The sequence below is a fragment of the Thrips palmi genome, unplaced genomic scaffold (genome assembly GCF_012932325.1).
Source record: "Thrips palmi isolate BJ-2018 unplaced genomic scaffold, TpBJ-2018v1 HiC_scaffold_8, whole genome shotgun sequence".
Taxonomy (NCBI): domain Eukaryota; kingdom Metazoa; phylum Arthropoda; class Insecta; order Thysanoptera; family Thripidae; genus Thrips; species Thrips palmi.
In genome coordinates, this window is record NW_023144635.1 from 3,867,821 (window position 1) to 3,881,289 (window position 13,469).

The 13,469-nt window shown below is 38.2% G+C and overlaps 4 protein-coding genes across 9 annotated transcripts; 1 reads left to right on the forward strand and 3 right to left on the reverse strand.

Moving 5' to 3' along the window:
* Nucleotides 1–7: 7 nt before the first annotated feature.
* On the reverse strand, nucleotides 8–3,593 carry LOC117653139 (cell cycle control protein 50A). 3 transcript variants are annotated; one of them, XM_034398559.1, is made up of 9 exons: nucleotides 3,576–3,593; nucleotides 3,102–3,239; nucleotides 2,521–2,654; nucleotides 2,300–2,431; nucleotides 1,987–2,191; nucleotides 1,744–1,893; nucleotides 1,434–1,655; nucleotides 1,188–1,353; nucleotides 8–1,086 (listed from the first exon to the last, which is right to left on the reverse strand). In XM_034398559.1, the coding sequence occupies exons 2-9, from the start codon at nucleotides 3,160–3,162 to the stop codon at nucleotides 1,044–1,046; spliced, it is 1,113 nt and encodes a 370-aa protein (XP_034254450.1). In that variant the 5' UTR covers nucleotides 3,163–3,239; nucleotides 3,576–3,593; the 3' UTR covers nucleotides 8–1,043. The 3 variants fall into 3 exon arrangements, with proteins under 3 accessions (XP_034254450.1, XP_034254449.1, XP_034254448.1); XM_034398558.1 differs by lacking the exon at nucleotides 3,576–3,593 and adding an exon at nucleotides 3,435–3,575; XM_034398557.1 differs by lacking the exon at nucleotides 3,576–3,593 and adding an exon at nucleotides 3,326–3,447.
* Nucleotides 3,594–3,924: 331 nt separating this feature from the next.
* On the reverse strand, nucleotides 3,925–9,674 carry LOC117653137 (heat shock protein sti1 homolog). 4 transcript variants are annotated; one of them, XM_034398552.1, is made up of 10 exons: nucleotides 9,557–9,674; nucleotides 8,352–8,445; nucleotides 8,127–8,276; nucleotides 7,412–8,045; nucleotides 7,221–7,311; nucleotides 6,983–7,147; nucleotides 6,635–6,906; nucleotides 6,431–6,520; nucleotides 5,877–6,329; nucleotides 3,925–5,790 (listed from the first exon to the last, which is right to left on the reverse strand). In XM_034398552.1, the coding sequence occupies exons 2-10, from the start codon at nucleotides 8,419–8,421 to the stop codon at nucleotides 5,649–5,651; spliced, it is 2,067 nt and encodes a 688-aa protein (XP_034254443.1). In that variant the 5' UTR covers nucleotides 8,422–8,445; nucleotides 9,557–9,674; the 3' UTR covers nucleotides 3,925–5,648. The 4 variants fall into 4 exon arrangements, with proteins under 4 accessions (XP_034254443.1, XP_034254446.1, XP_034254445.1 ...); XM_034398555.1 differs by lacking the exon at nucleotides 9,557–9,674 and adding an exon at nucleotides 9,188–9,478; XM_034398554.1 differs by lacking the exon at nucleotides 9,557–9,674 and adding an exon at nucleotides 9,183–9,478.
* Nucleotides 9,675–9,766: 92 nt separating this feature from the next.
* Nucleotides 9,767–11,879, forward strand: LOC117653138 (WD repeat-containing protein WRAP73-like). The gene is made up of 7 exons (XM_034398556.1): nucleotides 9,767–10,116; nucleotides 10,202–10,387; nucleotides 10,463–10,648; nucleotides 10,717–10,935; nucleotides 11,014–11,125; nucleotides 11,237–11,371; nucleotides 11,455–11,879. Exons 1-7 carry the CDS (start codon nucleotides 9,910–9,912, stop codon nucleotides 11,697–11,699), a joined length of 1,290 nt encoding a protein of 429 aa, XP_034254447.1. The 5' UTR covers nucleotides 9,767–9,909; the 3' UTR covers nucleotides 11,700–11,879.
* On the reverse strand, nucleotides 11,700–13,440 carry LOC117653140 (peroxiredoxin 1-like). The gene is made up of 6 exons (XM_034398561.1): nucleotides 13,227–13,440; nucleotides 12,853–12,892; nucleotides 12,637–12,775; nucleotides 12,419–12,554; nucleotides 12,109–12,343; nucleotides 11,700–12,019 (listed from the first exon to the last, which is right to left on the reverse strand). The coding sequence occupies exons 1-6, from the start codon at nucleotides 13,260–13,262 to the stop codon at nucleotides 11,934–11,936; spliced, it is 672 nt and encodes a 223-aa protein (XP_034254452.1). The 5' UTR covers nucleotides 13,263–13,440; the 3' UTR covers nucleotides 11,700–11,933.
* Between the last annotated feature and the right edge of the window lie 29 nt (nucleotides 13,441–13,469).

Below are 13,469 nucleotides of genomic sequence, written 5' to 3' on the forward strand. Positions count from 1 at the left end.
CATACTATTTAAAAAAAAAAACGATCAATCCAAGGACTGTGCAGAGATAAAATTGTTCCACCTTTCCACACAGTCTGATAGGGACTATAACAAATATAGGTAACTAGCAAAATGAATAACTTAGCTCAACAATAGACAATAAAATATGCAATACTATAGCGACACACAGTAATATCTGCAAATAGAAACTCTGATTTTACAAGCCACAACATTAATGACCTCTGTAAGAAAAATAAAAAAAGATACTTGTCTAGAACTTCCCTCCCACCCCTCCCCCAACAATTTGTTAATCCCGCAAAAGCTGAAAGAAATACACATGTGATAGACACAATAGAAGTGAGATCTAACATGGAAAATATAGGGACTTTAAAAATATGTTTTCTTATTTAGAAGCTCACTGCATTTTAAGGAATTGCACACAAACCTTAGAAAAAGTATGTTCATGTTCCTTGGCAGTAAGTTATATTCACAATACATATTGGAAAGAGAAGTGCACTTCCAGTAACACTGTTAATTTATTTTTGAAAGTTTTAACTGCAACTTTAGTTAAGCGGACCGACACTATCTTATCACTGCAAGATCACATCATAACATATCATAAGATAAGAAACTGCTCTGAATGTCCCTATTAAACATCTTAGAAAATCTGATTTGCAAAGAATCACAATGAAACATGTGTCTGAACAAGACTACACAATGACTAGGTTGACAAAACACAGACAAAGAGACTTAAATCAAAAAATATGAAGGTTGTTTCATTTCTCAACAAAAGCTGAGCCTCTCAACGAAAGTGCACTTTAATAGCAGTCAAATCACAGTAATCGTTAATCGTACGAAGACACTATAAATAAGCAACAAAGCTGTTTCAAAAGCTTCGATTTGTGCTCACCAAGGTCAGGACAGAAATGAATTATATTAGGTTAAGTACAACATGTAAACTGTTTCAACATAATTTGTCAAGAAACAATGCAATTAAATTCTCCCTTTTGTTTTCTGGTTTGTCAATTTGACGGAACATGAATGAAAAGACAACTTCATATCCATCAATAAGGAGTCCTAGGGTTCACGTTTATCACATCGGCAGTGCTGAAATGTAAGAAAGAGAGCCATTAGAGCACCCAGAAAAAAGAATCAATAAACAACAAGCTCACAAAAAAAAAGGATAATAAAACCACATCGGCCCTTACCTTTTACCACACTTGATATGGATGAACAGAAATATGATGCCAAGCAAGAGACAGATGCAGCCAACAACAATGTATGCAATTCCCAAAAATGGATTTTTCCCTCCCAGAGGGGATATAGTGGAAAGTATCATTCGTTTTCTCCCATCAAATGAAGTCACTTGATAGTCTGCAACACAGGAAGAGAAGCTGTAGTCAACAGGGACAACAAGGAGGGCCATATTGACAGGACAATATTGAACTACTTACTGTAGACTATATCAAGAGTGTAGTTTCCTTTGGGCAATCCATCCTTGAACGCTTCTTGACTGTGGTCTACACGGCGGTAGAGCTTGCGGAATGTGGGCAAGGCTGCAGTGCGCATCCAAACAATTAAATCTTCATTCTGAAAGCCATTGTTTTCAGGGTCATCCTTGTCAAGGTCCCAAACGTCCTTCTTCCACAGGGTAGGTCTAGCAAAACCCTTAAATGCTGTAACAGACAACAGGAATTAATTACGATCAAAATAGATAAAATCAACATTTGCATGTATCATTTAAATTGAATCCCAAATTTATACCTTCTTTAAGTGCCTCCTGCTTAGGTTTTGAAGGATCTAATTCAGGATTACGGAACTTATTTTTCTTGTCAGAGCTCCAAGCAATGCCAGTTTTCAGAAGAGGAACCGGCCCTGGATTTGGTCCATCTTCCTTGCGGATACTTAACTCGTCTGTTAAATAAAAATAAATGAAACAAAGGGTGTTTTCGCAAGGAATGGCAATGCTTTTCATTTAAAATGTAAGCATCAAGACTTCTTACTTACCACTAAAGAGAGAATTTGCAATAGCTCCACAAGGAGCAATAGGTTTAGGGTCTGCAGAGTTATTATTGTTAATGTTAAATGGGATGCAATCATATGCCACAGTTTTACTGAGTCTTCCCAGCAGCTGGTTGTCATCTCGGGACTTGACATATCGACGATGGTTTTGGTAGAAGTTTGTCAGGCCATAATACATGTAGACTTTACCCTAAAAAAAAAAATTAAAAAAAAAAAGAAAATGTTTAATAGCAAGATAATAGTTATTTAGACTGGGAAGATAGATTCTTTACAGAGACCACAATGTTTTATAAATTACCTCATAGTCTTGCTCAAGTTCAAACTTTATTTGACATGAGCAAGGTAGCTTCTCTTGTAACAATTCTGAGCATCTTTTATTGAGTACAGTTGTGCTGTTGCAGTCAGTGTAGTCTTTGGTGATTTCTTGAACCTGAGAAACAAAAAATAATGAAAATGTGGTCTCAATACAAACGCAGTAAATCATTTTCAAGTTTGAAAAAGTGGATCGATTCAATCTACCTTGTCTGAGAAGTACAGCAGAACAACACCCACAGGGATGAAGGCAATTCCAATCACAAAGAATGTAGGTAGAACAGTGCCTGCAGTCAGAATGGGTTGCCATGCTGGAAGCCTCTGCTGCTTGAATGCGCTATCTGCAAAGTAAATTACCAATGTAAAAAATAGTTGCAGCACAAAAACATGTTGAATTGCATGCCATACAGAGCATGTGTATGACATCTAGGTTGATATATGAGGAGTGCTCATTTGAACAACACGATAAGAATTATTTTTTAACACTACCAGCGTTTGAAAGGCCGTAATGACAAATATGAAATGAGAAACGTTAATCCAAAGACAACATATGCCAGAAGCAAAGGAACGAAATGCCCTAAGTCAAAAGGTAGTGTGTAAAGGAATTAGATTTTCACGTGGCAAAACATACAAGGGGGGGGGGGGAAGGTAACTCAAAGTAAAATTAAGAATTTATTGAAGTGACTCATCATGGAACATGGACAGGCTGTCCCCAGTTCAAATGGAGATGGCTCTGGCACCTAACCTCAAGGCAAAATAGGGTAAAATTGTACGACAAATGCCCTTACCAGATGGCCTCTTAGATTTGGAGAGGCTGTCGGGAGTGGCCGGTGTTGTCGGAGTAGACATGGTTGAAACGTGAAGCAACCTTTCACCTTGATAGATTGACGTTCAGACCCTTCGGGACATGACACACATCTCACAACCTGAAATGACAGACGGTTCGTGTCACCCGCGCACAGAAGACGACTTATTAACACGTCCCACCAAATAGATCAACCGTTGACAATACGTTTAACTCTAAATTCGGACACAGAGGTAGAAAATTGATTGATAACGTCAAACAACGTCACGCGAGGGACACTAAACAAAATAACATTTAGACACACTAGACAACCCACCGCCTTCCTTCAGATGCGTCAGCGCGCGCTTCTGTGCAAATTTCAAAATGATGTCGTTCCCTACGCGCCGCTTCACGATGGCACTCGGACTCGTACCGACCGCCCTACAACTTTGCGAGTTTTGCTTGGTGGAGGCTTCACCTGTCTTATCGCCCGAAGACTCCAAGGAGTGGACAAAGGGACCCGCCCCGAAAATCCATACAGGGAGGGGCAGGAAGGGCACGGCCGACAGGTGGGGTCCGCCGTCCGCCTCCGCCGCCGTCCGGTGGGTCTAGTAATGGTGATACTGTACTGGGGAGGGCGCGGCCCGGCCTAGCCCGGCCCAGCGCAGGGCCCGTCAGGGACTTGGAAGGGGGCCGTAGCCCTGGGAAAGGCTGGAAAGGTCAGTGGGTCATCCACTGTTAATGTCTCGTCCTTCCGGCTTGTACATACAGCCACAGTCATTTCTGATTAAGTGACAAGTTACAAGTAAATTCACATACATAGATGATTGATGAGGTAAAACAACGGTTTTATTCAAATAGACATGGGAGTAGTCTTTGTTCACACATTTCTTCCTTCCCTCCTGTTTTACAAGAAACAACAATGACATCTGTCGAAGATGAAGAAAATGTAACAGGATTGATAACAATTGAGAATGAACAATTAAGAGGTACCACACATATTAGTAATCAAAGCACATGTACCCTTGACCAAACATAAATTAAGTTCAATCCACATGCACATGGCCAACCCAGAGAAGGTGATTCAGGGATTAAAGTTAAAGAGCACTAATAATCCAAAATTGACAGTGAAACTTGCCCTTTCTGTTTTTAAAACAGATTTAGAATTTTTTGTCTGCAGACAACTGACAAGAAAATACTGATGCATCATGGACGCATCTGCATCATGAACACAACAACAATAATTATGTTTCACACCAAGGATATTTCAGTACAAGTGAGCTCATATAAGTTAATTAGTCTTGAATTCCCATGGTACAAGCCTATCACAAAAATTAAACTTGTTTCCAAAATACAAAATTTAAATCAATAAAATTTAGAATAAATAATGATCACATACTTGAGTAGTGCTTTCATAAACAGATATTAAGGGGGTGGGATACAAATTGTAACTCTGTAAAATAGTAAAAACCCATGAAAACATTGTTATTTTTATTCCAATACCTGCTGGACAAAGGTACTAAATGCAAGGGATCATAGTAAGGTGCTAAGTGACAGACAACTCATTGGCTCTTATTAGCTTACTGAGCAAGTGAAGAACAAAACAGAACAAAACAAAATATCACAGACCAGATTGAGACAATACGCGCTCCACAACAATTGAGCACAAGACCAGTTTGAAACAGGACAAATGTTCAGAAATTTATCAAAAATAAGTTTCCTATAATCTATTACTGACTGACAATGTAGGTAGTAAGTATTGATTAGATAAAACATCTGATTGCAAATAAACATACACAAACAAGTTCAACACTGATAGAAGCTAGGAACATTATTAAAATAAACCTGAAAGGTGATGTTGGTTTACTTAAAATTGAACATGAGATGCGCATGAGAATAAGTTTTAATCTTCACTGCAAAGAATAATGCACACTAGTGAACTAAAATATTCAAACCAGCGCTTGACAATAACCACAAAGATCCCAGCATACCATGCTTTTCAAACAAATACAACTTTTGGAGGAGCATGTTGGCATGTGGCAGCACTTTATAAGTACACCGATGATGAGCAGTATCAATACAAGGCTGAATATACAAATTCAACCAATAAATTTCAAAAAGCTCTATAAATCAATCAGTCTCCAAAAAGAAACAGACAATTTGAGGAAATTTCATACTTTTACGACACTACCTTCCAAAAAATATGGTCCTGAGTTCCAGCCCAAAGGATTGCAGTATTTCCTTGGTCTTTTTCAAGCTTTCAACAGCCTTACAAGGATGCAACAACATACCATTCACATTTCTCAAGTTCACCGTACAGGATATGTTGACAAAAACGTTAAATTTTGCACTAAAAGATGCAAATTTATGATCCCTTATGAACTGCTACAAATTCACTATTAATGGGTACCACAGCACCTACTTTTAAGATTAGATCAAACAAGATTGAATTGTGATAAGCACACAGGGGACAACAGAAGAAAACAAAACCAGACTTCTTCTTGATTATAAACAAATTACAGCAAAACTGATGAATTTAATAGTTTATTAACTACTTGTGCCATGGTTTGCGGTCAACACCGCGGTTTTCTTTTATATGCTTATTACGGCATTTATCACCAAAGGCGCACCCTGTTGTACGCCAATAGTAGCACTCATCCCCATTGACTGGACCTTTCAGCTTGATACGAGTCCTGAAAATGGAAAATAATGAGGTTCAGAACAGTAAAGTCTAGCAACAACAGATCAAAATTGTAAGAAAAGAAGATCAGAAACCGACCCTTTAGTGGAAGGTACTAGAGTTGATTTAGATGGTGGCGGCTGAGAGATGAGTCCTCCTGAAACCCTAGCTCCAATTCCGGATCCAGCCCCAGCCCCAGCCCCAGCCCCTGCACTGGCAGTGGCACCAAAGCCAAAACCAGCACCAGCAACAGGAGCGGCCCCTGGGCTAGGGCCGGCACCCGAGCCCGTGCGAGCAGCATTATCAGCTCCAGCATATTCTGAATCCGGTTCACTAAGGTTGGAATTCCAACGCTTTTGATGACATAACATCTGTTGATGGATGTGCTGTTCCTCTTTGGTCTTGTTGGGATAGCGAATTATTAGTTTTTTCCCAGCAAAGTCTTTGCCTTGCATAGCAGCCATGGCAGGCCCTGGTGCTCTGCTATCTTTGAAGTTAATAAATGCACAATGGCTTGATGGTAACATTTTTATACTGAGAATTTCTCCGAACCTGAGAAATTCAAAAGGATAAGTTGTCTAGTTTCAATTTTATTGTAATAATATGGAATGGGCGAGAGAAAAAAAAAAAAGAGGGAGAGGGGCACAACCAACCTTGAAAACTCTTCATTGATTGTCTTCTCAGACACACATTCTTCAATATTTCCCACCCAAATTGACACACATCGATGCGGATTTGACGGACTGTAAAAAGAAAAGAAAAAAGGATCTTTAGTAAAGGTATAATTACATCCATTTCTCTTGAACAATGTAAAATAAATTTTGGTAGCAACTACAATTGAAGGCAATGCTACTAACTCCATTGCTGCTTGCTTTTTCGACATTTTGTTCGCATCACTATCTAAATAATTTTCATAGCTATCAGCTTCCATAGGTTGATCAGAAAAACTTTGACTTTGAAATTTAATGTTCTGAGCATTGGGATATGGATCTTCATGGCCATCAACATATCCCTCCAATACACCCACATTATCCCAATTTATTTCTTCATCAGATTGATATATTAAATTTTCGTCTTCATCGGATTCTACTTCAAAATTTTCGTTACTCATCAATGCCTCTACAGCTCCCTGAAACACAAAATGAAAACAGAGTTACATGTCTTAGGAGAAGCGTGAGCAAGAGGCCTGTATAGAAAGTACTAACCTCTAAACTCGAATATTTTTTAAGGGCACGATATGCTTGTTTTTTATCAAAACCCATTTCGGATATACGCAGCATGCGAATGTTTAATAATTCATCACAAGCATCTTTACACTCAACATCCAGCTCTAAGACTTTTTCAAAAGATTTTTCAGCAGCAACAAGATTCTGGTAAGGAAAGCAAAAGTGAGTAAAAGAAGTAGATAATAGAATAACTAATTAAAACAAGAGAGACACGAACTTTCAACCCTGCAAGAGCTTCTGCTCTTCGATAGTGGCCCTTTGGACTAGTGGGTGCTAATTGAATTGCACAGTCAGCATCTTCCAATGCCCTAAAAAGGAAGCACAGAAAGTTGAATGATTTTGTTGCATTAATAGTTTCACAAAAATCAAAAGCAAATACAAGATTAATAATTTTGAAAATATCATTACTTTTGATATGCTCCAATTTGGAAATAACAGAAGCTACGATTTCCCCAATATCGATGGTCATTAGGTACATTCCGCAGGGCACGAGTAAAGAGCTCAATAGCTTGATCATACTTTTCTTTACTAGCGCATTGGTATCCAGCAACTGCAAGACGTTCGCCAAGAAGAATATTTTTTTCTGGTATTGGAACTAGTCTAGTACCATTGGACGTTTGCTTAATAGGAGTTCCATGCCCTTTACTAGTATTGACGGGCGAATTACTCTTGGTAGGACCTGCATTATTGGTATTATTTCTTAGCTTATGTTGAACAACTTTGGTAACAAAGGCAGAATTGACATCAAGAAATTCTTCTGTGTCTTCATCTGCATCACTCTTTTCACAATCAGACAAACTATTTTTATCTCTTCTGGACTTTTCATTATTTTTAACTCCTTCTTTGTTATTATTAAATTGTGAATTTTTATGACCACTAATATTATTAGAATTGCACCCTTCATTAGCTTCTTTTTCGGCCTTTCTCCTTTCCTTCTTTTTACGCTTTCGTTCTTTTTGGCGCTCTAATTTGAGTTTTTCCTCCTTTTCTTCATGAAGGAGTTCTGCTGCATTTTTTTCTGCATGCATTTCTTTCATTAAAACTGCAAGGTAAAATAGACGGTTTCACTTAAAGGCAAAACAACTTTTGGAACTTGCATGTAGTAAAATAATATCTGACTTACTTTGCTTGATGTGTGTTTGAGGGCAGTCATGTCTGCGAAAATTCTGCTTATGAGAATGGCCACAAAAAATACCATTTAAGAACTCTTCATCATCCTCCTCTGCAGCAGAGTCAAAAGAATCCTCACTGTCATCCAAGGAGATAAGGACACCTAAAAGTAAATTGAACAAACAAATGGTGAGACGAATTGTTGCTGATTAAATAAAATCATGTAATGAAGACGCACCTTGAGCGCTTACTGGCCAACGTCCATCTTTGAGCAAGCACTTAAACTTTTCTATCATGTAGAATTCCATTTTAGATTAATGTTGTGTTAGCTCCTGTGGAACATTGCATAATTGTTAGAAATATTTAAAGGGAAAACAGCTGAAAATGTAACCTAATCAACACGATTAAAATGAGAGAAGAGCGAGAGATTACTGCTGAGAAAGAATCAACTGACAGTGATTAACCATTTAACTAATAAGAAAGGCAAATGGTGCAAAATAAGCAAGTCAAAACACTTTTTTAAGATGTTTATACTGTTAACCTTCATCTAGTAGAAGGACATTTTATTTAAGTTTACACCGCAAACTGATAACAGAGCCAAAGGCACACGAAATGTGACAAATATTCTTGTTAAAGAGTTAAGAACTTATGATGAAGACGTAACAAATCCGGATAAAAGCCTTGGTAATCGTGAAAAAGACAAAAAATAGACAAGGGCTATGACAATGCTGAATATATAATTCTTGTCAGGAGAGAGAGAGTCAGATAACACAGCAACAATTGATTCTAGAAAGAAGTAAGTTACAGTGAAATGGAAGAGAGAGCAAACTGAGTTGGGTGCAAAGGCAACACACATCAATTAATCAACAGGTAATGGGAGATGAACAGTTCATCACCAATGGCTGCAGACAAGGCAGATTAAAATGGTTCTGACATTCGTGATAAAACAGAAACTCTTATTAAACGGGTTAGCTGCAAATCATCATTACCCACCAGCCCGACAGAAAGACCCGCAGAGTTTGCAATGACTAATCCTGACTAGGACGCCGTGTCCCGGTTTCGCCCTCACCTCACCAAAAGTGTCAGTGACGAACGAACGAGCGTCTGCCGTCCACTGCCGTCCGTCTGCTGAGACTAGGACTGAGGCTGAGAGGGTACTGTTCACGGGATTAATCGCGTTAGTACGTTGAAAGGAAAAACAGGAGGGTGCCGATTCGCAACCAGAATGCAGGGGGCTCTAGATGGTTCAATCTCCGAACAAACAATCAAAGACAACAACAAGCATTGCAAAATTCTCGTCGACCGAAAGAGAAAATTTGGCATCACTGGTAAATGATGAGTAAGCGGCCTCGGGGTTTCTAAAATCCCCAAAAGACAAGTCTATAACATGATTTTGGGAACAGAGAGGACAAGACTACGACGAAATACATTTCAAATACTTACATACAGAGAATGCCATGTGGGCAGGATCACCGGACAACTTTTACAAAAACAGTCTGTGGACCCGATTAACGCAGGGGAGAGGTGGGGGGAGGAGGAGGGGAGAAGGGGAAGTGGGAACGGATGGGGTGGGGGATAGGGGGAGGGGCGGTAGATCATTCTGCTAATAACGATTTCTGACTGCCAATAATACTAATGATTATTTTCAGGTAGTCCAAAGCGCCCAAGTGATATGTTTTTGAAAACTTGAAGGGTTATTTATTATTTTCTGATCAGTGCAAGATGGGTGTTCTGGTTGGATCGATCTGAGACCATCCTATCTACCTTTACAACCTTTCTGAGGCCCTCGTTATAAGATGGCTCTTTGTCCTTTGAACACAACAAAGTACAAAATCTGGCCCTTAAATGAAATCGAAGAAGTGACTTACATTAAAATTTCTCCTTGCACCTCTCTAGTCGGACTTGTCTTTCTAGATGGGAAATCACTTAAAATTCTTCAAATAGATTACTCAACACTGATCTACAAGGAGATTCTGAATTATCATTCTGATTTTGAAATAGAGGCATGTAAAGTTTGAGTGATCGTTAGTTTTTAAAGTATAACATGTACCTTCATTAACTTTCTCCATTTCTTTTGAACTGCTTCAGGATTTAAAATGGTCCCCAGACTGTTGTGCCCTTCTCTTAGTTTCCTTACGAGATTGTCATTTCACAGTTGTGAATTGCCTCAATGCCGAGATAATATTCAGAGTGCAAGATCCAAAAATAGTAAACTTGGCATCAGTTTGTTGGGTTCCAGATAGTAAACATATAATTTCAATCTCCACTTTCAATGTAAGTTTTTGACTTCTTCAAAAGATCAATTAAAATATGAAGACATCGAAATTTCACATCATGTACATTTTCTAGATTTTTACATTTGCTCACTCGTCCCAAGATGGTAGAAGAATAATATTACCAAGCATTTGCTGTGATGACGACTACAGGCCATTAATAGCATTTAATCATAATGGAAAATATGCAGCTTCTGTTACCTTGAACAGTTCTGATTATTATGTTAATCTATTGTCGACTTCATCATGGAATGTGCTATGGGTGAGATTCATATGCTGTCTGTTTTCATTTTCCATCTTTTATTTCTTTAATTTGTGTTTTAAATTTAGAACAGAAAGTGTGGTTTTCGAAGTGTACAAGGGTTGGAGTGGTCTTCAAATTCATTGATGCTTGCCATATGGAATTCTTACAAAAAAGTCTCCTTTTTATGTTTTGATGGAGAACACATAAAGCAGCTTTTCTATGATAACTTTCGGTGTTCAGGCTTTTTGCTCGGCATTTTTTCCCCTAATAAGGATTTATTTGTAGCAACGTGTCTTCAAAATGAGGTGCAACAACTTCTACTCCTACTTTGAACTAGCTTTGAAATCATGTGGCATTTAAAATATTTTGCCTTGCCTGTACAGACTAACTTAGTTCTTGTTTACAACCTTGTCACATGGCAATTGTGTGCTGTTTTAAATCATGGACTGGAGCAGCACAGTAACCCAGGAAGAGTACACAGACCATCTAGAAAAGGTGAGGTTCTCGATATGTTTTCTGACTTCATTCATACTGCAATTTATTTTTAATTTTGAAAATAAAATCAACTTGGATTGATTCTGTTACTGATAAGTTCAAATTTTCCAGTTGTCAGCCAACTTGGTTTTAGCCATTGTGGAAATTTGTTGGCATCAGCCTTGATGGATAATCACATATTAATTTGGGACCTAAGAAAAGGTTTTGAGCTCTGCAAGGTGCTCAATACCTTATCTTCTTTTACAGGTACGTAAGAGTTTATTTTTTTTTTTATCATCATGTCTTTGCACCTGATTGATGATTGTTATTTAAATTCATTCTGTCTTCAGGATTACAGTGGCACCCAAAGAAGACACAAATTGCTGCTTTAACTTCAAATGGGACTGTGTTGGTGTGGAAATATTCAAAAGGTGGCCCAGTTGATAGGAATGATAAATTATGCTCTGTTGATACAAATTCAACAGTGGCTGGCACTCTAATATGGTCCAAGAGCAATTTAATCATAAGCCCCTTCAGGGGTATGCAGGGTGCATTAGTACTAATTAGAAACAAAAGGTTCAAAAAAGAAAAATAATAGATGTAAGATTACTATTATTATTTATCAATATTATTCCTCATTGATGCAGTAAAAAATAACTTTAAACAGTAAATTCAAACTTCAAAGTTTCAACATACCGATTCATGCTGTAACCCTCCTTAAATGCAAAACCTACTGCACAAACTTTAACATTCACAAAGTTATTTGTGAAGAGAATCCATTGTGTAATAATTTTTCGTAACATAGGTACCGTTTTCTATGCAAGATGAACTAATTCGCTGTCTCAAAATATGCCTGAGATCCCTTAGGATCTGCCTTGATTGTCTTGCTACCTGGTTGCCAATTAGCGGGACAAACTGAAACAGATAAAAAAAAAGGTGAAAACTGGTGAAAAATTTTCCCCTCTGTGAATATGTGTAATGATTTCTATGGGACTAAGTATTACCTTCACCATGCTCCTCAACAAACTGGAAAGCCTTGACAAGTCTGAGTACCTCATCAACACTTCGGCCAACAGGTAAATCATTTACCGTCTTTTGACGTAAAGTTCCTTCCTTGTCAATGATAAACAATCCTCTGAGTGGAACACCTTCTTCTTCTAACAGAACATCATATTTCCTTGCTATTTCTTTCTTGTAGTCAGAAAGGAGAGGATAGTTCAATCCTCCCAAACCACCTTCCTGTAAATATTATTTATAGAAATTTATAAATAGGGAATAAGAACATTTAAATTCAGTTCAGGAATTTTTACTCACCTTACGAGATCGTTGGATAAATGCCAAGTGACTGAAGTGTGAATCACAGGAGCAGCCAACAAGAGCACAATTGATCGCATCAAACTCTTTGATGCGATCACTGAACGCAATGAGCTCAGTCGGACACACAAATGTGCTGTTAATGAAACGGAATATAGGATACACTCAACACGTTTATCATACAATTATTATTTACATAAGAAGGATTGTTAACTTACAAGTCAAGTGGGTAAAAAAATAAGACCAAGTACTTTCCTCGGAAATCATTCAAAGAGACTTCTTTAAATTCATTTTGAAACACTGAAATCCCCTTAAAATCTGGAGCAGGAGCTGGTATTTTGGGTGACTGAAGAAGGTCTTCCGTACAAAGGAAAAGAAACATTAATAACATGAATTAGAACAGACTGTCAGGTCAAACGAACAACATTACTTACGGGTGGTAGACAGTGGCCGTGATACAACTGCAGGTACTCGCTGACAACAAAATTGCACACAAATTGTCATTTAAGTATTGCTGTCATACTGCAAGTAGCAAACTCTTCATAAGACCTAACTTAAGAACTTCCAATCCTTTTAACTACTAATAGTGAATGAGAGCCAGAGGGATTTCAAAAAGACAGAAAATGTCATACTACAATACATAACCTGACTACAAACTAAAACGAAACACTTGACTTTATCAATTCTTTGAAATGTCTCAAGTAAAGGCTGACTTTACACGATAAATAAGACTATTTGGTCAGCATGACACACTTGTTTAGGATGGGACAGAACATCAGCAGCACAGACACATCAAAACAGATTTTACCTGGAGTAGCGACTTTCCGAGACGTTGAACAAACATGGTTGACGATGAATTTGGAAGAGTCTTTAAGTATAGAATGCGAGGAGACACTGCAAGAAACTATAAGAACGAGAATAATGCAGTCAGCACGCGAACAGTCAGAACCAGCGCATCAGACGACGTAACCTCGCCGGTGAAGGGTGAAGGTTCTCGCGGCATCCGGGGGAGGGGGAGGGAATGGGCTAAGTTTGTGCTTCTCTTTCCGGG

Excerpts from the sequence above, each read along its gene's own strand:
- LOC117653139 (XM_034398559.1), bottom strand. The coding sequence starts at position 3,162 with ATGTCTACTCCGACAACACCGGCCACTCCCGACAGCCTCTCCAAATCT. Across the intron at positions 2,655-3,101 it reads CAAATCTAAGAGGCCATCTG|ATAGCGCATTCAAGCAGCAG; the intron begins GTAAGGGCATTT and ends TTTACTTTGCAG. Across the intron at positions 1,087-1,187 it reads CATATCAAGTGTGGTAAAAG|CACTGCCGATGTGATAAACG; the intron begins GTAAGGGCCGAT and ends CTTACATTTCAG.
- LOC117653137 (XM_034398552.1), bottom strand. The coding sequence starts at position 8,421 with ATGGAATTCTACATGATAGAAAAGTTTAAGTGCTTGCTCAAAGATGGA. Across the intron at positions 7,312-7,411 it reads CAAATTGGAGCATATCAAAA|GGCATTGGAAGATGCTGACT; the intron begins GTAATGATATTT and ends CTTCCTTTTTAG. Across the intron at positions 5,791-5,876 it reads CTAGTACCTTCCACTAAAGG|GACTCGTATCAAGCTGAAAG; the intron begins GTCGGTTTCTGA and ends TTCCATTTTCAG.
- LOC117653138 (XM_034398556.1), top strand. The coding sequence starts at position 9,910 with ATGGCTCTTTGTCCTTTGAACACAACAAAGTACAAAATCTGGCCCTTA. Across the intron at positions 10,117-10,201 it reads ATTCTGATTTTGAAATAGAG|GATTTAAAATGGTCCCCAGA; the intron begins GCATGTAAAGTT and ends GAACTGCTTCAG. Across the intron at positions 11,372-11,454 it reads TACCTTATCTTCTTTTACAG|GATTACAGTGGCACCCAAAG; the intron begins GTACGTAAGAGT and ends TTCTGTCTTCAG.
- LOC117653140 (XM_034398561.1), bottom strand. The coding sequence starts at position 13,262 with ATGTTTGTTCAACGTCTCGGAAAGTCGCTACTCCAG. Across the intron at positions 12,776-12,852 it reads ACGGCCACTGTCTACCACCC|ACCTTCTTCAGTCACCCAAA; the intron begins GTAAGTAATGTT and ends TTTGTACGGAAG. Across the intron at positions 12,555-12,636 it reads TTTTTTTACCCACTTGACTT|CACATTTGTGTGTCCGACTG; the intron begins GTAAGTTAACAA and ends TTTCATTAACAG.